Source organism: Periplaneta americana, chromosome 9 (genome assembly GCF_040183065.1).
Source record: "Periplaneta americana isolate PAMFEO1 chromosome 9, P.americana_PAMFEO1_priV1, whole genome shotgun sequence".
In the NCBI taxonomy this organism is placed as follows: Eukaryota; Metazoa; Arthropoda; class Insecta; order Blattodea; family Blattidae; genus Periplaneta; species Periplaneta americana.
The window spans coordinates 114,946,738-114,971,497 of record NC_091125.1 but is presented as its reverse complement, the minus strand read 5'-3'; the positions used below and the strand labels follow the sequence as shown (position 1 = coordinate 114,971,497).

The following is a 24,760-nucleotide window of genomic DNA, read 5'->3' as shown; positions in this document are numbered from 1 at the left end:
CAGTGGAAGCGAATATTGAAAAAATAAGTTTATTAATGTTCTGACATACAAAAAGTCTATTCAGCCATGCTTCCCAACTCTTTGATGATTAGTCATTTACCACATCAAATTTGAAGAATGATTACATTTAATGAGTTATTATGTTCAAATCATAATATTTACCTTAAACAGTTACACTACAAAAGGCCTTTATCACTAAAATCGTTTATTTTTATAACCCCACAAGTGACAAAAACAAAACTTTCGGGAAATCAATAAAAACTGTTTAGCTTAATTAATTTTATTTTAATTGTAAAATGTATTTAAAAAGTGATATTAGTTGCTATATTATTACGTTTATTCACACTATTAGTTGCGTTTTGTAATATATAAGTCTCCCAAAAAGATAAATTAGTTAGGATGTTATGGCCTTTTCCAACAAACTGAAAGTAAGCAAAGCATTGCTATTTTTCTAAGTATTAGAATGAATGAAAAATGTGAAAGTATGTGAAAACTACAGTATAAAATCACAAACAAAATATATATATATATTTTTTTCTCCTGCAACAGACATTTTTCTTACCAGGACTTAAAGGGAATGAAGTAATTGATGTTTATATTATCAAAATCAATAAATGTTAGTTTATTACTCCGTTAATAAAACTGTTTTCTACATTACGTATTTTATACGTAAGTTACATGTAAAATACGTACAGATAATTTACTCGCCGAACCCTGTGTGTATTTCACTTAGATATGTGTACTTCAATGTAAGCCCTATATTTATATACTATAACGAAAATTTTACGAGCTAATCCAAATGAAATTAATCAGGTTATGTAACACTATCAGATAATATGCATACTTGACAGAAAAGGGGGAAACGATTACTTTTAAGAAAAAATGGACCGCTATTACAATTGCCTTAGTGAAGACATGCTACGTTTTCCCCATGAACACATAACAGATTAACTTTCAAGACAAAACTATGATCAATTTCATTATGCTGCCATCTAGCGGCTGCAAAAGAAGTAACGTTATAACCCTTATCGAATTGCATACAGCAACTGTACTTCCATCCAGCGGTCATTACCAGAAAATGCTTTTTCGACGGTGGAGGCTCTGGTGGTTCATCTCATTTGGTTCTCATTTTATGTTGCAGTTTCATAACATGGGAATGTGATCAGGAGTTTTACATAATTTTAAATAAATCCTTATTATATAACGCTGGATGGAGAATATAATGAGAAAGATGTGTTGAGAAGGACCGGTGAAAAAAAGAACTGCGAGAACGGATCAGAACTTGTCACAAGGTTCATAATATTAGACTTGCATTTTTGTGTTAGAAACATGAACCACAAGTATTATTTGATTTTAAAAATACGAATATAACATGCACTTGTCATAATTCTATTAAAGTCGAGATGAAAGTGATCGTGACAGTGGAACGAATGGTCTAATAAAGCAGAAGAAATGGAATTGTAAGCAGCACGAATGAAGAGGGTGACATATTGTATCTTGCTCAAATGGATGTGTGCTATGTTTATTCTTTGTAGTATGTAGCAACAAATACAAGCATCAAGTAATTTGTGAATATACACAAAAGCCGCCCTAAATAAGGGTTCGATAGATCGGCCTACTAATCAATTCATAAAGAATAATAAGTAAACAAAACAATTTTGTGACACTTGGAAAGGAAAAAAAAAGCATTACGATAAATGATAAGAAAACATACGAAATCATTCACAATAAAAATTTTGTTGGGTATAAATGATTACTAATTATAGCTAAGGATGATTTTAACACGTGAGATCCTATGGCATCAATCGTTGCATCAGAAATTTTATATTGTTTAAGTTGATTTAAAGTTTCACGTGGAATCGTGCCACGGGCACCAAACATGAGCGCAAAAACTGTCCAGTGTGTGATGTGGTATTGTGCTCCAAGATGCTGACAAGGCTCATAGATGACTTGTTTTTCACTACACACCTCTTGTGGCTGTTGCTCATGTATCTCGAAACGGATTGTGGGATCAAGAATGACACCCTTATCCTTCTGCCGATCAATTATGATGATATCAGCCCGTCTAGTAGAGCCATCAGAAGAGACGCAACCAACCTCCTCATAAACCTCATAGGAAGCATTCTGACGGATTGAAGCTGCGATGAGAGAACGAACCGTATTATGTCTGTTGATTCGGAGCAATTCTCCATGATGGCAGAAACCCAAGACGTGAGGAAGCGTTTCTTGCTCGTCGCATCTTCTGCAACGGGTTGAGTCAAGAGTTCTACCAGGGAGAGTACGTACAGGTATTGTATTACAGTTCATCTTAATGGCTTGCGTCCATTGACTGCATGAAAGTCCCTTTTTGGTTGAGATCCACGAATTACCTTTCTTCCAGTGAGAATAGAAAACAACTCCCAAACCTTTACTTTTCAATTTGCTCCATTGATTAAAAGAATCTTCACGCAATGCTTTTTTTAGTTTCTGAGAAGAAATACGTTCAGAGCAATCGAAGGTAATTGGTAATTGTTTGATGCAATGTTCAATTTCGTTTGGAAGATTTCGAGTGGCTGCTACATGAGGGTTGTCAACGTGTAAAAGTCTTTGACAAATATTTAAGTGCAGAAGGTAAGCTTCCCACTGGGCTTTAAATACTCCTAAACCTCGCAATCTTCTTGGTGCATACAACATAGCATCCGGGGTGTCAGTAGGAATGTTAATTATTTCCTTAACAGCGCTGCGAATTAATTTGTCAATATCAGATAGAAATTTCACTTTAAGATCCGTCAATCCGTCAGAATGCTTCCTATGAGGTTTATGAGGAGGTTGGTTGCGTCTCTTCCGATGGCTCTACTAGACGGGCTGATATCATAATTGATCGGCAGAAGGATAAGGGTGTCATTCTTGATCCCACAATCCGTTTTGAGATGCATGAGCAACAGCCACAAGAGGTGTGTCGTGAAAAACAAGTCATATATGAGCCTTGTTGTCGGCATCTTGGAGCACAATACCACATTACACATTGGACAGTTTTTGGGCTCATGTTCGGTGCCCGTGGCACGATCCCACGTGAAACTTTAAATCAACTTAAACAATATAAAATTTCTGATGCAACGATTGATGCCATAGGATCTCACGTGTTAAAATCATCCTTAGCTATAATTAGTAATCATTTGTACCCAACAAAATTTTTATTGTAAATGATTTCCTACGTTTTTTTACCGTAATGTTTTTTTCTTTTTCTTTCCAAGTGTCACAAAATTGTTTTGTTTACTTATTATTCTTTATGAATTGATTAGTAGGCCGATCTATCGAACCCTTATTTAGGGCGGCTTTTGTTTCTACAAATTATCTATCTAAAGGAGCACATTGGAAGCGGTAAACCAACTGAGGCCAGATATATTGATTTAGTATAATAATTAACCCTTAACTTGGCAAAACTTCATTTCTCACACTAGTTTATTAAACCTTGTCGGACCGTAAAGAAAACAACTATCGCAATGTCCATATTTTAATATGTTGTACAATATTATAGTGTTGTGAGATTTTAATTTTCCTACCAATTTTTTTTCTATTGTTCTATTAAAATTAGAGCATTATAGCCTATTAACCTGTTGTATCCTATAGGATACATTGTCAATTTAAGGGTTAATTACACAAATTTCACAATGACAACACAAACTGTATTAAACTAAAATGCAGACCGTTCCAGCGATAAGTACCGGTTTATTCGTCGGCCGCTGAGGGGCCCGGTGCTTGAGCGATAGTCGGCAACCGAGCCCTTAAACTCACAGCGCTTCATCGAATTAAAACTTACATGCATACTTACTAACCATAATATGTTGTATTTAACATTAATTATTATATGTTATATTAATTACAGAATTTTGTACCCATCCTTATGACAGTAGCTGCTGGAAATGTTGACCGTTTTGAGTTATACAGAATTCACATCGGGGTTATGGCCGGCTCGTTCCCCAGATTTAACACCGTTAGATTTTTATTTATGGATAACATTAAAAAATAGAGTGTATGCAAATAATCCACGCAAAATTGAACAACTGAAAGATAACATTTGTGAGGCAATTAGACAAATCAGTGCAGTGGAGCTCATGAATGTGATAGTTTTTTTACGATGATGTGAACTCTGTATAGCGCAATATGGTCAACACTTCCAGCAGCTACTGTAATGAGGGTGAGTACAATTTTTTTTACTTGGTTATTTAACGACGCTGTATCAACTACGAGGTTATTTAGCGTCGACGGAATTGGTGATAGCGATATATTTGGCGAGATGAGGCCGAGGATTCGCCATACATTACCTGACACTTGCCTTACGGTTGGGGAAAACCTCGGAAAAAACCCAACCAGGTAACCAGCCCAAGCGGAAATCGAACCCGCGCCCGAACGCAATTCCGGATCGGCAGACAAGCGCCTTAACCGACCGAGCTACGCCGGTGGCTCAAAATTTTGTAATCAATATAACATATAATAATTAATGTTAAATAAACATATTATGGTTAGTAAGTACGCATGCAAGTTTTAATTCGCTGAAGCGCCGTGAGTTTAAGGGCCCGGTTGCCGGCGATCGGTCAAGCACTGTGCCGCCCAGAGACCGAAGAATAAACCGGTACCTATCGCTGGAACGCTCTGCAGTATCATAACATAGATGTATAAACACTCTTTAAATAAAAGCGTATGTTTTAGGTAAGCAGATTACTAGGTATAATATCAGTACCTGAGAGTTTTCTTCACTTGCACGATTCTTCCTTTTCTTTGAGAATATTCGGAGGAGTCCACGTGGTTTCATGAGAACGGCAAAATCTACTATTTCACTTATTTTTCATTACTTTTGAAGTGTGCATGATGCCATGGGTACAGATATGCCACAGTTTAAATTATCTATATTCAAAATGAATAACTGTGAAGAAATTGAGACTAAATGTTTTAAGTTCTGTAAGAAAGGTATATATCTAAAAATTCTACAAGCTATTACTTAATAAAAAATACTGTTCGAAAATATCTGAAAAGTTATTTCCATAAACAATAGTGATCACAACGGTTCCAATAAAGTAGCTGTATCACGATAGGCATCCTTGGTCTGCGCGTTTTGTTTACAAATATTAACTGCTGGAAGAGCGCTCCTCACCCTTAGCTAAGACATCAGTGAAAGAACAGTACATCCCGAGTTAATGTCCGGGCTATTCCGGGTTAAGTTCACGGTGCGATGTGCTGTATTTGTACAAGAGCGCTGCCGTTCGGCTATCCATTCATACATAGAATAGAAGTGGTAAGTACAATAAGCCTCGGACTGCAGTCCCTCCTCCGTACAAGAAAAAAGAGGTGAACGATCATATACAGTTAACATACACATGCAAATTTCATATGAAAACAAAATAGGCGTTGTAGTTCAAGCAGATAAAATGCATTCAACTTCTTTTGGTTTATAATAGTTTCAAAGCAGAAGTCACTATTGTAACTCAAATAATTGAAAGGACGTGTCCTAATTATAAAAATATTTTCGGTTTAATTTGTTTTATTTTTTTATTTTATTGGGTAATTTTACGACGCTGTATCAACATCTAGGTTATTTAGAGTCTGAATGATATGAAGGTGATAATGCCGGTGAAATGAGTCCGGGGTCCAGCACCGAAAGTACCCAGCATTTACTCGTATTGGGTTGAGGGAAAACCCCGGAAAAAACCTCAACCAGGTAACTTTCCCCGACCGGGATTCGAACCCGGGCCAGCTGGTTTCGCGGCCAGACGCGCTGACCGTTACTCCACAGGTGTGGACAATTTGTTTTAAATCGTATCACATTATAGAAGGGAATGGAGGGGAATATAGGGTAAGAGAATACGTAGAAAGGGATAGGATGAAAATGGTGGTAGGTAGGGGAGGGGAAGAGGGAGAGGAGAGAGATAGACGAAGGTTATAAATTTAAACAAGTTTCAATTTAAATTTGAAATTAATACTATGTAAGGATTGTTTAATGAACGTATTAGAACAATAAAATTAAAAAAAAAAAGAGAGTAGATTTAGTACGAAAATGTTAGGGATAGTTATTCTGTCTAGAATGCTTCAAAACATGGATACTTAAGTGTAGATGTAGAAATCAACAGTGCGAAATCCAAATATCATAAGCAGGGAACGGATTTATATGGACTAAAAATATATGAAATATGTAAATATATATGTAGTTATTTTTACCAAAATATGGAATTAAATATGGATTTTTACCAAAATATGGAATTAAATATGGACTTAAAATTATAAAAAAATGACTATGTACGTTAAATATTGGTACATTTTAATCAAACTAAACAAAAAATATAATGGACGTACCTTATCTTCCAATGTAGTTTCAACAAAACACAATTTTTATTGTCTGTTACCATAACAGTAGGTTACAAACATTTCTTTCAAGTGCTGAAAAGTGAATCTTCTTCTATTGTCTCTGAGGATAGATTTATACTGACTAAAAGAGCGTTCGACGTCACAAGAAGTAACTGGTACATAATTCAATTTCACAATGTCTGCTGGGGATAAGTCCAAGTTAATCTTCACTGTTGATTCACCACTCATCACAGCAACAACCTTTTGTAGTTCTTCATATCCAGGGTTTTTTGAAAGTACAGTGTCCACCTTAGCTCTTACTGCATCTGCAACTTTACCTCTACCACGATTCAGTTGTTCCACAGTACTATTTATAATTTCAAAACTTTCAGATAGTGAAAGGTGCCTATTTTGGAGACTTTTGAGCGTTTTTATGATGCATGAAAATGTATGCTGAATGTGAGCTAAGTCATTCTTCACACTTATGTCACAGGTAACTGTTTTCGCAGTATCAATTGAGACTGCATCTTCAGAGTCCAATGCAAGGAGAACATTGTTAATAGAGTCTATATGTTCGGCATAATATTCAACTGCTTCTAGCCATGTACCCCATCTAGTTAAAATTGGCTTTGGTGGCAATGGAATTTCAGGGTACATTTCTTTCAACACGTTAACTCTACTGGGAGCTTTGAGAAATACTTTTTTCACTGATGAAATCAACAAATCTACTTTAGGGAAATTGTCTCTGACCACTTCTGCCACACGATGAAATGCATGCGCCACACAAGTAAAATGAGTCAATTTAGGATATACAACAGATAATGCTTGTCCAGCTTTGACCATATAAGGGGCAGCATCGCTAATAAAGAATAACACATTATCGTACATAATACCCTTTGGCCACAGGATACCCATAGCTTCGTTGAACAGTTTAACTATAGTTTTGTTATTGCACTTTTCTAGAACATCACAATGTAAAAGAATTCGTTCAGAATATTGTTCACTTAACAAACCGATAACTACATTACCAACAAGTCTACCTTCTTTGTCGGGAGTCTCATCAATGGAAACCCAAATTGAACTATCTTTAATTTCATCTCTTATCTTCTGTATTGTCTCATCGTAGATGGATGGAGCATACGTCTTCCTAAGTGTTGACTCACCCGGGATTGTATGTTGAGTATATTTTTCAAGGAATTCCCTGAAGACCTTATTCTTTAGTTTGTAGAGAGGAATATCAGCAGAGATGAGAGAACGGCACAGGTCGATGTTAAACTCAGATCTTACATTCGATGTTGTTGGTTGTGTTAAAAACAATTGTCTCTGCTTGGAATTTAGTTGTTTGTTGGCCTGATGTTTACTAGTTGTAATGTGTTGTTGCACCAGGAACTTTTGTGTAGATGATACTGCACACTGACACAAATTACAAAATAATATTTTATTGTCAGTTGATAAACCATCTTCTTTAAATTCTGAAATGTAACTTGTTAGTTTTGATTTTAAATTGACTGAATGACGTACTTTTGGCATATTTACCGTCTTTATAGTATGATTTACAAAACTGAACCTATGTGTACTCTGACTGGCATTTAACTGTTGAGCTGCACAACTGAAGTCTGTTAAAAATTTTAAATTAAATTAATACAGTTTTGTAACTTACTTTCCCATTGTTGATAGGACTGCTAATTTTCAAATAACTCTGATGTTAAAGGGATTACTGAACATGTGTTTAAATCTCTATTGTTGAAATGTATTTTTAAAAGTTAATGGAATTTTGTTTTGTTTTATTGTTAAACCTAATATAATATGGACTGTTTTATATGAAATATGGAAAATATATGGAAATTAACGAAAATATGTACTAAACTCTAAAATATGGAAAAATATGGAAAATAAAAGTAGGATTTTTCAACCCTACACATTGTGAAACATAAAGATAATGCAAAATATAAATTATATTAGCTTTATAAGTAAATATGTATTTACATATAAATCCTTTCCCTGATCATAAGTAAGTGGGCTACATTTGAACGAGATACTAAGAATAATATTCTCATTAAGCTATTCTAGTGTAGACACTATTCTACAGGCGAAAAGTTTCACTCTTATATGGGACGGAACAGATCGCTCTACGAACACTTTCTTCTGCCAATGACACAGATAACCGATTGATACGAAATGGAAATTATGAATCTGCAAGTCAATGAAGGATTTAAAGTGTCAGCTAAGAGTTTACGATATCTCAGGGGTTACAATAATTACTGTAACAGTTCTGAACTTAGTAGTCGCAGATATTGAATGTGGAGTCGGAAGTAAACTGTGATCACACTTTAATAATCTTAATCCGTGACAAAAATATAGCTCATAGCATTCATTTTCTCTTGGCATAAATAAATCCACAACGAGTTTAAAATAAATGAGCATTTACTCGCTCATAAAAGTTTCTTAATTAAAAGGGAGACGTGAGATTACCCACACGGAGCCCATGGATTACGTAATGTAAATACCCATCCCCCCTTTGTTTGTATTCCGAGCGTAAATCAAGCCACTCCATACTTACGTTCATCATTAAACAGGGATGTACAATATACAATAGTATATCCTTCAAGTAAATTTGCATAAATTTTTGTAAGTATAGAAATCAATCTCCTATTTCTCTCTTTCAGAGCGATGGTTATCTGCAATTAGTATGGAGACAAAGATTTTAATTAAAGTACAACCACTCTAATACAAATCTAGTTAAATCGTCATCGTAACAGTTATAGTTGTAAAAAAACTTCAAAGCTGTCACAGTTCGGAGCTGTGATGGCAAAACGCTGTCACATCCCACCTCTAATCTAGCTGTAAAATAGTGAAGTGCTTTCATGATCTTCAAATGAATGATTGTAGTACTAGAGGGTACATAAAATTTTGCTATATTGCGCACTGTCATACTCTTTTATTTCTCTGTTTTCCAAAAACTGCGCACGCGCGCACACAAAGCAACAGGAGATTTACAGAACTCCTAAGATTGCGTGAATATGTTTTGGCTTTTTTTTTGTTTCGTATGTTATTCTTATTTTTTTATAATTAGGGGTAGTCCTATGGTTTTAGCTGACGTTGCATAAAATCTCTATTTTATTTCTTACTACTGCTATTTATCCGCATTTTCTCTTTTGACTCCCCTCTATTGCAAGAGCTCGTCCAGATACGTCATAACTTCCTTGACAGTATCCGCACAGTCAAGTATATACAGTCACGACGCTTGAGTTTTGAGGGTACTGGGAACAATAGACTGTGCAGGTACTATTTTGCATTGTCTGTAATGAGGCGACAGTAGCGATCCTAGTGGTTAGCAACTATCTATGGCTGCATATTTACTACGTATTGAGCTTCGTGACTGTATATACTAGATTGTGGTATCCGGTTATGTGCAGATTAGGTCAATTGCTTATTAGATATCTCTCATCCCTTATCACCTGCAGGTAGATTATTGAACTCTCAACAGATGGCAGCATTTGTACGCTTTGGCATGTGCAACGTCTAGCGGAGATTTCTTAAACTTCTTAATTACGCTAAAAATATTAGATTTTCTCATTAATTTTGTATAACTCGAACAAAGACGTATTCACGTAAAAAAAAAATCTAGCATCATACCTGACCATACTTTGTTGCATAATAAGAAAATTCATTCATGTTCAATATTCAGTATTATTTCACGCTGTCGCGGCATTCAACGTAGTATGAGACTTCTGGGTCTTTCCTCTGCACCATATCTAAAATTTCTTATTTGTATACTGGCTTTATTATAATTTAAGGCAAAGAAAGGGAAATCTATCTGTTGGATCCATTATCAAGAACTGTGTATAATATATTTTGTTCATTTCTGATTCAGTTTCAGTCCGAAATAATAACTTTTCGTTACGAATAAAAGTGTTAGATGCCCTTTCGCTTATGATGGACCATCATGCAGCCCAAAAACATCGCATGTTTCTACATCTGACAAAGTAGACTACAGACGCTCAAAAACATCGCACAATAATATTAATAATATTCAACATATCGACCGTCCCAAGCACTAACATTATAACTCACTTTCTTACATTTTTCAGGAGATGAAAATGACGTTTTAAAATGATCGTGTAAATTAGTGTAGACTATACAGATATGTAGAGCAACAATAAAATTTTACATACAATTGGGGAGGTTTAGAGCTACAATGATTGTATTGCGAGAAAAAGAAACAATTTGAGACTATATTAACTAGGACAACTCAAAGTCATAAAAAATTGAGTTACAATGTTAGTACTTGGGAGGGTCGATATCTTTATTCCTGTCTATTAATCTTTATGTGGACTATAGTGGTGGTGCTGGTGGTGGTGATAACAATACCGTTAGCAACTACAATTTTCTAGGCTGCAGAATATGCTACTATGTAGAAACAGAAATTCAACATAAAACTGAATTTTTTATCAGGTACGTGGCATAATAAAAAGAACCTTAAAAATAAAACGAATGCAAAAAGACTGCGATGAAATTATATAAAGCCATGCATACACCAATTTGTCTTTATAGCAGTGAAGCTTGGGTATTAATGAAAAGAAAAAAAAATATGTTACAAGCTGCAGACATGAGATTTTTAAGATCAATTTTGATAATCACAAGAAATACGAGTACATACCAATAGGACAAATTAAAGAATTGATTATTAAAGACAAAAATGACTAGACGACATACATAGAATGAAATACTGTCCAACGCAACGAATAATGAATTACAGATCTAGAGGAGATAGAAATGTAAGTCGATCTTACAAAATCTGGACAGATCAATTTGGAACAGCAACAAACTAAATAGTGTACTACCTGAAGTAGAAGAATACCTCCGCTGAAGACAAATGACAGGAATAGCAAGACAAGAGATGTCTCCTCTTTTAGAGCAGGCATCAAATCCGGGTACGTAGCATTTTTAGTGGAAAACATTCCAACTAGACCGGAAGATATGCTACCGAATCAGTGTCGATATTTTACGAGTATTTAGAGATTTTGTTGGTAAGTATGGGAAGCAGTTACAGACAACGGACTTTGTGGTTGAGCTGCCAAAAATTAAGCAGTGCCAGTGCATTATCTGGACAACCCTGTAGTAATCAAACTATTTATATGCGTCATCATGCACTGCGAACATAACAGGTGTTAAAATCTGCGTTAGCATTCTTTATAATAAGAAGCTATTTATAAGAAATCTTGTACAGGGAAGGTAACGTTATCTGTGTAATCAAGCGTTTTCGCAGGAGAAGAGAGAGCGTTCAAAGATTTATCACCGACTCTTAAGACCTAACCGAAATATAATTATGAATTATAGCTATCGCGAGAGTAAATATATAGCCGTTTAAATACATCATTCGCATTAAAGAATGCGGTGTACAGGCGCCAGATTTTCGTCCGTAAATAATTCTCTAATAGAAATGACTGTGTGCGTACGTTCGTGCGTGCTAATTTCAAACACCGCACCATAGCAATGCCTTTTTATTATAGCAGGAATGATTTCTCTATCAACAGAATGAGTATCGCATCAACTGTGGAAATCCAAGTTGATCACTATGTTCCATATATATTAGTCAGTTTAAAATGCCTTTTGACATTTTCTGACAGTAAAGTATTAATTTACAGTCACTGATAAATGTATCGCACTGCAAGATACCACTCCCCTCTATCTCTCCATACGTCTTCTCCTAATTGTCTTCTTTCTATAGCTTCCAGAACGCCCTTTTTCCATGTTGTCATAGGTCTTCCTCTTTTTCTTCTTCTTGATGGGGTCCAATCATATGCCAACCTTGGTAATCTTTCCGTATTCATTCGCATCATATGCCCATATGTTCTGTGAAAATATCCTCTACAATATCATTCTTAACTTGCATTTTCTCTCTGATTATATCGTTTCTAATTTTATCTCTTCTTGAAATGCCTGCTGATCGCCTCCAACAATCCATTTCTAAGGCCATTTTTTAGTGCGTTTTGCAATTGCCAAGTTTCTGCCCCATATAAAGTTGTACTTCTCACAATTGCTTTATAAATTTTATGTTTAGTTTCAATTCTGATTTTATTATCCCATAATACTTGACTAAGAGTGAATATTGCATATTTTCCTTTCCTCAAGCGTTCTTCCATTTCTACATGGTTCCTTCCATCATCTGTGATTGTAACACCTAAATATTTGTATTTATTACTATATTTAATAACACCTTTATTTTCAAGTATCACATTTTGTTTCTTTCCCCAATTCATTCATTCATTCATTCATTCATTCATTCATTCATTCATTCATTCATTCATTCGCTATATTCCATAGATCTTACATGAGCAATGAGGCTTTAAGATATGGAACAAGTCAAAATTTTACAATATTACACTTACAATTTTTACAATATTTTACAACTTTTACAGTTTTACAATCTAGTAATTTTCTACAATGATGAGGTGAGGTCCGAGGATTCGCCAAAAGATTACCCGGCATTTGCCTTTTGGTTGGGAAAAACCTCGGAAAAACCCAACCAGGTAATCAAATCAAAGGGGTGAAATGAAGTGATGCCGAGGACTCGCCGTAAACCACCCGGCCTCAGTCCCACGCCTGGGGAAAACCTCGGAAGAAACCAATGAGAGCCACATGAGATTTTTCAAAATTAAATTTTAATCCAGATTTTTCATATTCTTCAATGAGTTTCCTGCTCATGTATTCAATATCATCATAGTCTTCTGCTAGTATAATTTGATCATCAGCAAATCGTAGAGTATATATATTTTTGTCGCCAACCAAAACACTCATAAGCCTACATTTCTTCTTCTATCCTTTCAGAGCTTCTTCCAGGTAAATTTTAAACAGTGTTGGAGACGGGCAGCATCCCTGGCATAATCATTTAGTAATACGAAATTCAGTTGAGACCTTATTTTTTACTTTTATTTTTGCCAAAGAATGTCTGTATGTATAAACTATGTTCCATATGAGAAACATATTTTATGAAAGAAATTAAATTATTGTATACGCGCGTGATTGTGTGTTTTATATTTCATATATTTTTGCACAATAGCTTTAACAGTAGTTATAAAAAGCTTTGTGATCTGTTATAATTTATCTAAAATGATACTGTATATGTGAATACATACCCTTGTACTAACCTTCTATTGGTTACACATTATTAATTAGCACGTCAATAAGTGGACTTAATTAAAAGGAACTGAGCTGGTTTGGAGATCTTCTCAGGATATAGCAATAGCGAAGGTCTAAACTAAAAGAATATTCCAGTGGATTCCAGACGGCAGAGCACAACCGGGTAGACCAAGGAGAATATGGTTTGAGGGCATCAGAAGGACCATGGCTGTCAGGAATCTTCATGGGGAAGATGCTCTGGAGTCTAGATAAAGAGAAGTAGCGATTAGGAACAGGAATGAAGTAGTAGCTGCAAACCACCGATGAATACAGGCCTACAGGGTGTAAATGATAGCCTAATTATAAACTGCTAAATTATACAGATAGTGTGGAAGATTGAATTCTGTTTATCTTTAATTTGTGTATTAAAATCTTTATGTTTACCTATGGCTTGATGCAGGCCTATGATTTTTGTAAACTATTAATATCTTTTCCTTTGCTAAGAACCATAGGAAATAAAGATGGCGTAGCGTTGTTTGGAACTGTAGCTTCTGTGTCTGTAACTTCTCGACTTTACTTCCATTCACTACAGATAGTACATATCAATCTACTGAACAAAATGTCTCGTGAAATTTAATTATTTCCTATATTTTCATTTTGTAAAATACCATGTTTTTAAGATTCACAGTAGTCTAATATTTGTTTACATTTCGATTGAACGTGAATATCATTACCAATGACCTTGCGCCCAACACATATGTCTGAATGCCAGCTCTGAAACCCGGCAGGAACGCAGCGTGGAACCCAGTAGACTGTACTATACATGCTGAGTCACGTCTCCCCGCTCCCCACTTCCTCGTACGGCGCGGTTTTAGAGCTGGCGCTCAGACAGCAATACACAACAGACACATAACAAAGTAAAAACCGACTGATTCAGCGTACGTTTTGGGTAAAGTAAAAAAGAGAGAGAGAATAGACATGTTGTTTAAGTAAGACTCACAGAACACATTTTTTTTTCTTGGAAAACCTTGACAGTTACAGGAATACGTTACTTGACTTTTTTTCCTTCAGTTATTTGCGCTCTATCATCAATATTTTTGGCAGTTTATATTGTTTACACTTTACACCCTGTATATATAAAATTAATACACAAATAAAATAATCATCACATTCAGTAATGAGGCTTTAGTAGTGGATGTACTAATAATGGTACTAATATAATACATTTTAATAATGATTGAATATTTGGCCAGAACAAAGTTGCAACTAGTAAATGTTTTTTTTTTTTTTTGTTGCTAAATCAAGATTAATGATTTAGGAAGAACATATTTTACTATTAGAATTTACTGGAGTGTACACACTAGGGTAAAATGAAGTGTAATAAAATCCATCAGTGTTGAAACAGCGATGCCAAAATGAAGGCGACTTCATAAACAACCACATTCCATACTCAACACATCAAAAAAAATTAGCCTATGGCTGAAACCTTGTTCTGGTCAACCATTTAATTACTTAACGGCTCCGTACCAATAAACTAATTAGCAGGAAATAAAAGGCGATAATAAATTTACGACAATACAGTCCCAATGAATATTTGTGACCTACAATTTTCTGATAATCTGTTTGATGAAAGTAACTAAAACAGACTGACAGCCCTGTGGGCGAGAATGACTCAAGTAAGTGGAGACTCTCTTCGTTGTGTATTACAGGATTACAAGTTTTAGCTACATGTTACAAGCTACATCTTTCGAGGAAAGTTTTGCTATCCCTGGTTAATATTAATAGACTAACTCGTCTTTATAAAGCCCGTAAGAAAGGTGGAGTCGGCCCCCACAGAGAATTTATATCAGACTCACTTGAAAGTCAAATCCGGATAAATGTCACGGCAAGGACTTGAAGCATTCAGCGTTGCCGGACTTGATTCATGAACGAGCATCGAGCAACAAAATGATTAAGCGAAATCAAAGTGTAACAACCGTTCAGAATTACGTATTAGCCACGTGGAAAATCAGTCTCGCTAGTTCACGAACTTTCCAGAAGAAGAAAACAGAATACTTACAATCATTATGCTGTGTATTACAGGAGGAAATCCATTGCCAATGTTATCTGAAGGCACTATTGAATCCCAGGATGAAGTGAGGAGGAAAAAATTGGAGCCGTTCATTTATAAAACCCCACAGAACACTGAGGAGGAATAAATTTGTGGCTATAGGATACTAGCCACATATGACGTAGAACAGACGCCAAGGGATATTCGAGACGAGGCGGAAGAATTTCTTGCGTCGACGTAATGCTTGCGTCAAGGTCGGTGGTCGCTACTTTGAACAGTTGCTATGAGTCAGTAAAAGATTTGTGTAATGAAAACAAACAACGACTACTGTATCTCAAATATCTGTGCAATGTCATTTTAGTCGGTTAAAAACTGTTTATAAAACCAGCTGAAACATTTCTCACAGTTACTCTGCCAAACTTCACCTTCAAGACGGATTTTGTGAAGTCTTTAACAGGCTGCGCCAACCATGAGCGTTCTGCCGCAAGGTACTTCAGAGTCATCTACGAAAGTATGAAATTCTCTATTTTCCTAGGGAGGATGTCATTAACTCTCTCTATATTTCCCTTTCCTCAATCCTTCTCCTTCCCTCATGAAGTCTTGAAAAAGAAAAAGTGACAATAAATTTTTAAATCCAATTGAATTATCGTGCGTTTGTGAAGCACTTCCATCTGACTCTATTGCCTGCCAACACTTTCACTGCGGAGTAACGCTTAATACGTCTGATCGTGAAACGAGCGGGCTCGGGTTCAAATCCTGGTTGAGACAAGTTACCTCGTTGAGGTTTTACGGGGGTTTTCCCTCAACCCATTAAGACAAAATGCTGGGCGAATTTCGGCGCTGGACCCCGGACTCATTTCGCTGGTATTATCACTTTCATTTCACTTAGACGCAAGATAACCATCGCAGTTGATAACGCGTCGTAAAATAAAACAATTAAAAACATTCTGACTTCCTCCGTTTTACCACAAAGCTCTGCCATCTCTACGACTGTCCTTTCCCAAGTTTGCATGCTTCAAATAGTTTCATTAATCACAGATGACTGGTCCAAAATATCCAAGTACTTTGGAGGGGCTACCACCTTACGATCTAGGTACTTATCAGCGATTATTAATTGATATGATAATATAATTGTACAGGCTATGTATATCAGTGCATCAGCTGTGTTTGATAGTGTGTTGTTGTTTAGTCAACCCCACAAGTGACACCAAGAAGGCACCACTTATGAGGCAACTACACTTCAGTTATTGAGCAACTTCAGTCTTATCCCCTCATCTGAGATTAACTCGACCTATGTTTTTTTTTGTTTTTGACGATATTCTCGTGGTGATACAGACACTTTATATATACTCGGATAATTCCACAATATAAAGAAGTAAATCTATAATATTTGTATCAAAATGTTTATTGAAAAATATTATCAAGGTATGTAGACATGGACGAAACCTTTCATTACCAAATGAGATAAAGAGACCTATTAAAATGCAAATATATTTAGTTGTACATACATTACAGTTGAAAAAGAACTCGGGTAATTCCGCAACAGTGCGGATAAATCCGCAATAGGACTTCGCTAATTCCGCAGTAGTAAATAATTATGAAATACATTATGAAAGTAACATAAAAGGAACAATTTATATGTAACAATGCTCACTTTCTTCATAGCTGTGTAGGAAAACACGAAAAACAGCCAACTTTCGATGTTTCACTGTATTGTCGACAGAGGTGTCGACCAATATCCTTGATTTTTTTCTATAACACTGCAGAGTACATGCCTCCTGTTGACAGAGTCTCAAAACTTACGTTCAGGCTATTGTAAAGCCGCAGTAAAATCATACAGTGCGTTCGTAGCTCGGCCGGACTTGCCGGTCGTTTACGTGTAACTCTGGCGGCAGGCGCGCCTCATCTTCACCCAGTCCAAGGCCGCGGAAAGGTCCGGCCGAGCTACGAACGCACTGTATATGCACTACTTTGGAATTACCTGTACTGCGGAATTAGCCGAGTTTCTCCTATACTGTCAAAACACAAAATTGTGATTTCTGAAAGATTTTCTTCAAAATTCACTCACGGGTACCCTTAACTACGAGCTGCGATTGACTTAGATGTAATAAATGTATTTATTTTTTTCTGTTCAATGGATGACCAGTCCTACTTTCCTAAAGGAACTCGTTCGGCAAAAAAATTGGAAGAGAATTTTGAGATTTTCTAAAATGAGATGTCATAGATCTAAATCCTTAATAGAAAAAATTACAGTTTGAAATTTAAGATTTCACAGCTTCCGTAGATATAGATATGTATGACAAATAAAAATTTGCTAATATAATCCTGCTAACTTTTAATGTGTAGCGGAGTCTTTCGAAATATTAGCACAGGGTATAATATACAGTACAAAAACTGACGTATTATTTCACTGTACGCTAATTTTATGCTGCTGTTTTTTTTAAACTGCCGATCCCTGCTCAAGCTCGAACTCTCGGCAGGCGTCGTTCAAGGAACACGCCCTGTAACAATTGTTTATACCCATTGAAACACAGCAGTCTCGCTTTCATCGTGCCAAGTCTTGTTCTTATTCTCACTTTCTGAAAATATCCGCTATAACTTCGATGACGCATTTCGCCGGAATAAGCCAAGTGCCTCGCGCTCATTCATATAAGAGCTCTAACCAGTGCCAAACCACGTGATGCATCTGCAATCCTATGCACTCCAACGTCGCCGTTTTCTCGAGGGAAAATACTGCAAATGGCGAGTTGCAGCAGAGATCGCACTGTGACGAGAAAACGACAGTCCCGAATGTTACGTCATTCATTGTTCTACGGAACAACATGGAGATCCGGGAAATCCACTCTTTCTTAATTATGAATGAAAAATTTAAATGGATAAGAAATAGGAGTATCTAATGGGCACAGCAGATTATTGTTTTATGGTACAAAGATGAAGAAATTTTCTAAACCAACAGTGAAGACAATTTAATTACAAAAATACTACGTAAGTTTACGACAAAAAATAATTGATCCTACAATCAGATTTGAAATCTCAGCCACTCAACCATCTGACGTGAACGAAGAGAAAAAGAAAATCTACGAGCCCACGATTTAGTACCTATCGGCGAAATACAACATAGAAAAAATCTCAGTTACCGGTCTCTTCTTCGGAGCGAGAGGCACCATCCCGAAAGCCTTTGTAAAGTGGAGAGAAAAATACAAGCTGACGAGAGATCTTCAAGATGCCATCGTCACCACCATAATACAATTTTCTGTAGCGATATTTCGTCAGCATCTTTATGGTGTACATTCAATTTAAATTACACTTGGTTCTATTTTGTTTTCTTATGTCTTATTCACTTTTGTCTGAAACCTGTTTATATAATTTTTCATTTTAAATTTTATTGTGAGCTATTCTGTGTCGCAGGGCAAACCCAAAATATTGGGTCAGACTACTGAAGTATGAAAAATTTAATTAGTGAAACGAGAACTCCTGACGATATATAAGAATCCCGCCCTCACAAAAGAGACTTCAAAATTGAATTGCTTATTTCAGAAACCAGTCAAGCGCCAAGTTAGCCAATTGTGGGAAAATAAAAAAAAACTTTCTAGCATCAGACTAAATGATTTGGTAGTGGTTTAAATATTTTTTGCTGAAAGTAGTATATATTTCAATACTTTTTAGATAAAAAATTATTTTGTGCGTTTTAACATAAATGTAAAAAATACGAAAAAGTTTTTCACTTAACTGGTTTCTGCAATAAACGAGTGGTGCAAACGTATTTTTATGGCATAATTCTGGAATTGTTTAGGATTTTATTACAAAATCCATATTTTTTTAAGGAAATGTGTATTGTCTTTAGGGGTAGTATTTTCAAGCAATAACTGACCAATTATCCCTGTTCTGTTATGTGAAATAGCATGGATTTTCATAAACACATTCTTGCAAACATGTTTCAGTACACCACCAGTCCTTAAATTATAATTGTAAGGTTGAGATCTTTTAAAAGTGCCTTCATTAACATTTTCACTGCCTAACTCTTGCTCTGGATCTTGCTTTTTACGTATACACTTAACTTCAGTAACCTCAACCAAGGTCTGAATATAGGTATCTTGAGAGTTTTTATTTTCAAGAGAATGAAAATACTTTCATGTTTCACTTATCACTTCCTCATCAATGTTTAAATAATATTTCGCATTGCACTTACAAGTAAGAATGTCGGGCTTGGTTTTCTGAGGTACTTCTCTGCCAGAATAACAAACATAACCTTCTCCTTTTACCCTTGCATTGCGAATAGTATTACGTTTATAAGCGTTTTCGTTTACCACTCCTCGTTTCCTTTTAGGTACAGGTTCGTCTTCTGAACTTTGAGACATTTCACTACGATATAGGTCTATTGTTATTATTTAAAAAACACTAACTAAACCACAAAACATATTTTCAATCAGTTGGTCACAAAACTATGAACACAAAATGTACCCGCAGTTTACTGCAGAAACCAGCCAAGCGCTGTCGCATGACTGGTTTCTGACCTAAACACGAAATTCAACATAATGCCTCGCCATTACAGCAGGACGGAATTTGACTTTTTTCAGCACTAAACTGTACGTATACCTTCATAGAACATTATGCCGCCATTAACTCATTTTTTCTTGTTTTGGTATTTGACTGGTTTCTGAAATAAGCGATTCAATTGACACGTGTAAAGTCCAAATCTCACAAACACTGAAGTCGGGCGAACAAACAGGCCACTGTATGTTACCACGGAAGGAAATGACATGTCCAGAACACATTAGGTTCGAAACTTCCATTGAAACCCTAGAAGTATGCACAGTTGCATCATTTTATTGAAATCAAAGTTGACGAGTAGCAATGCGTCGTCTGCGAAGTTCTGGTGAACGATGAGGACTGATCTGAACTGATGTTCATAAACTGTCACGTTATCACAACGACCCGAAGGTTTAAATTGCTTATTTTACAGAATTGAAAAGTTTTAAAATGAAATGCAAATACACTATACATTTATTATATTTGTATTCTATAATTTCGGAATATATATTTTTCATAAATTGTCCTACTTTATTCACGTACGATATTATTATGCTCTATGTTTATATTATATTATATTATACTATATATTATATTATATATTATATTATATTATATTTTATTATATTATATTTTATTATATTATATTATATTATTTCATTGTAGCTGTAATTTTAATTTTAGGTACTATTTTATTTTATTTTATTTTCTATATTCCTCTTACATTAATGATATATCTGAACTGCGACCGAACACGAGAGCTGCTCATTCGATCCTCAAATTTTGTTAATATTACTGTATACTCTTTTTATATTGGTTGTATTATTTTATTTATATTTCTATTGCTGTAATTATATTCTGTAGTCTGATGTATTATTCTGCATTATTGCCTAGGTACTCGTACTCGACTTGTGCTAGATCGCTACTACATAAATACAAGACTTCCCGAAGAAAACTGCGGCTACTGTACACAATCTATAAAAACCTACAGTAAGCATGTCGAGGCTTTGCGTCGGACATTATGAAAATATACACCCGATATGCAAAGATATGGTTGCTGAATTCAGTAACACTCCCGCCAAGAGTTTGTATTCTTTAAGCTCGCTCAGATTTATTGCTCCAACAGGGGATTTCGGCTATTCTGCGTTATATCAGATTTCGTTTATAAAAAGTGAATTTAATAAACATCCTGCCCGTGCAGTCGCAACGGCTTCTGAGATTATTAAAGAAACAAATTGTCTGGCCTTTTAAACCAGCTATTTAGGTCGGCGCTGTATATTGGGAGAAAGAGCTGCTGCAAATTAATTTTGTAAAGAGATTTTCATCTTTGAATACGTTAGGAAGTAACGTTCCTGCTTTCCTCGTATGTGACCCAAGCGCTAGCGCTCTGGTATTCTAGCCAGGGAGCTAGGTTCGATTCCCGGCCCGATCGTGATGGAACTTGTGGTAGACAAAAGCACATTCTGCAAAGAGTTTTTGTCGGGATGCTCTCGTTTTCCTCTATCATTCCACAAACACTCTCCAACTTCCACTCATTTCATCTATCATATGCAATAGGCTACTTAAGGGGGGATGGGTGAGAAATAACATTGTTACTGGATTGCCTATAACTTTCACATTTTTGGATATAGGACCTAGAAATTTGAAATATTATTAAAAAAAAGGGGGTTTCTTTACCTTTAATTTTTTCATAATGTTATCAACAATAGTTTTTATTTTTCAAATTTTTCATTAAAAAAATTAAAATGATGTACTTCTTCCCTAAAAATCTATTAAACCAATAAAACCTCAAACTTTGCATATGTGTTACCGATGCTCCAAATAACAGCTCCCTGCAACCAAATATTTTATTTAGGCTTTGTATTATTTAAAAATATATTATGTATAAAAAACTTTTTAATTTGTTTAAGATTTGTAATGTATAGAACTCACAAATATTAACAAAGCAAAATTTTGTTGCAAGGAATTATAGATAATACAGTTTTAAGCTTGTGTGCAAAATTTCATATTTTTATCCCTAATGGTTGCAGAGAAAAAGGTACAATTTTATTATCATTGAAAAATGTAATTAACGGAAAAGGACGTTTAAAGTTACAGTACTATTTATATACTATCTCACCTCATACAGTGCACTCAATGTTCTCCATATCCATAAGGAAGTAGTAAGCCACAGCCTTCCTAGCACTGGTCAGATAGTTTGCCTGTTTAAATTCCAAGAAATTTTCTATAGCACAGAAACTCCAAAATGGCTACTGAAAGAGGGAGTGGCACATTGTGCCTCGCTGTGGTATTTAAAGTTTAAAGACCACTTAGATCCTTCAGACATGCAAAATATTTCAGTATTTAATACAGAAAATTATAAAGCTATAAAAAAATTCATTTTTATTACAATTTACCCTTGAAAAGTGAAGTCTTTTGAGGTAGTACCAGTTTCCGAGCCCTGGCTTATCAGGCTACTGGTACGACGATGGGACCTGGTTTCGTCAGGAATGAGGCTGGATGGCCTACCTGTCTGATTACAGGACGTGTGACCTGGTTCACAAGAAGATTAGTTGAGGTAACGAAATTAGTTTTATTTCGTTGTATGTCTAATCATGCGCACTGCCTTCTTTCTGGGACTTATAAAGCATCTGTGCGACAAAATTTTTTTCTAAGACTGTACACAGCATAATTATAATGTACCCGTACAATTTAACTTACATCCTCGAGAGCAGTTGGCTTTAATTGTCGGAAACAAGCTTCTAAACGCAAACTGATCTGGCTAACGTCAAGGTGAATAAAATCGACACCTTCATGCTGCAGTATACAGAAGTGTTTCCAATATTATTTCCCCTCAGATCACCATATGATTATCATATGAATGACAGAATGAATCCAATTGCAATAAAAAGTGTCGAAAATAGTATTTTTAACGGAAAGACATTTCACTTTCCATATTTCATGAATTAGGTATAGGTATGATAGCGATAGTGAGCCGAAATCTGACGACACAAGTCGGCGAAATTCCTTAGAGAGAAGTGCACTAAGGGCTATACAAATTATACTATGCGCACATTCATAATGTAATTTGTTGTGCATAAATTACACACTACGTAAAATTCATCCATATGCACATAAATACATTAATGTATTCTTGTGGACATCAAAAAAGTAGACTAACTATTTCTTAAATACAACACGCAAGATAAAGTGGAATAAAATTTCGCAATGTGTCAGCAAAAAAATTCTAATATCAACCATAAAAATAATAACTAATAGGTTTGCATCGTAAACGTTATGTTTCGTTATTCGTAAATAATATTGTCTATGAATTTTGAGATAAGTAATTTGTAAAGTAATTGATGGAAGTAAAGGTATAACCCTCAAACTGCAGTTTATGCGGAATGTATAAATTTCGTAGAAGTGAAATACCGAAGTGACTAAATTTAACTGCGATGACTAATTCTGCATTAATCACGCATTTCCACTTACAAATGTTGAAACTGTTTACTGACTATCCAATAAACTAACCTAGATACTACAGTATACAAAAAGTTTAAGATTCCTGGGTCACAGCTGGCAAAACACACAAGCGCGTGTTCCACTGTGAACGCTGCCAAACCACGGCTACGCCCACTTCGCAATTGCACTTTTACACGAGGAAATATTCGCACCTCTGTACCTACAGCATCCACACCACTAACTGAAGTTCCTCATCACCACAATCTCCCAAAACTGCTAAGTGGTGCCTCACTACTCTAATTAGGTTACCGCCCCTATATTTCCCCAGACAGTCTATTTCGTTTGCCAGGGCTGTGTCGACATCCCGGGTCCGAATAAAAACATAAAGACACATTCCTTGAACAGACTGGCGATAAAACGTTGCTCAGTAGCAGTTAGAATGAGAAATGTGGTAGCCCTAGAATAAATAGTTTTAAATCTTTCTTCAATTATTCACTATTGCACGTTTAGGTTTTGTAGTCTGTTCTGATATATCACATTCTACCGTATTTTCCTGCGACTTCACAAATCTGTTAACTTCATTTATACTGCGGATTTTTAGACACTTATCGCAAGTTAACTGCAACTGAACAGGAAGAGTTTCTTGAAGTGAGTCAGACCTTGCCTGTCACACAGGCGGTTATGCATCGAGTCCCGGTCGGGCCCGGGATTTTTCAATGCAAAATCCATAGTGACAAATGTGGCGGACAAGGTCGTAGTTGGTTTTCTCGGGGTTCTCACATTTCCCCATATTAGGCATTTACTTCATTCCCTCAGTCGGCCTCGGTAGCGTAGTCGGTATAGCGCTGGCCTTTTGTGCTCGAGATTGCGGGTTCGATCCCGGCCCAGGTCGATGGCATTTAAGTGTGTTTAAATGCGAAAGGCTCATGTCATTAGATTTACTGGCATGTAAAAGAACTCCTGCGGGACAAAAGTCTGGCACACCGGCGACGCTGATATAACCTCTGCAGTTGCGAGAATCGTTAATTTTTTTTTTTTGGTTTCATCTCGTCAACGTCTCTTCATTTCGTCATCATTCCATAGCATTCCCCGAACGCCGGCTGTCGACGCACGGAAGGCTGGCCTAGGAACGAGTGGGATGGGGTGCTCGAAACCTGGGTACGCAGCGAACCTTAGTGTAGTCAGCCGGTGTGGGTTTCGAAATGCGCCTAGCTTGAGGGTTAGCGCAATATAGCGTAAAAGGTCGCTGTGCTGGATTATATTGCCCCCTTCCGAAAATTTAATTTCACTTCAATAGGT

General features: G+C 35.9%; 1 protein-coding gene across 5 annotated transcripts in view; it reads right to left on the bottom strand.

Annotated features, from left to right (window-relative positions):
* Positions 1-24,760, bottom strand: part of LOC138706401 (tensin-3-like) — an 812,914-nt gene that overhangs the window by 549,149 nt on the left and 239,005 nt on the right. Inside the window, exon 1 of one of the 5 annotated variants that reach the window (XM_069835652.1) lies at positions 15,500-15,520. The exons of 3 other annotated variants lie outside the window; for them this stretch is intronic. In XM_069835652.1, coding sequence (XP_069691753.1) covers positions 15,500-15,505 — 6 coding nt within the window. In that variant the 5' untranslated portion in view covers positions 15,506-15,520. Of the gene's footprint in view, positions 1-4,720; positions 4,808-15,499; positions 15,521-24,760 lie in introns of those variants that run through there. One more of the 5 variants, XM_069835655.1, reaches the window with a different exon arrangement.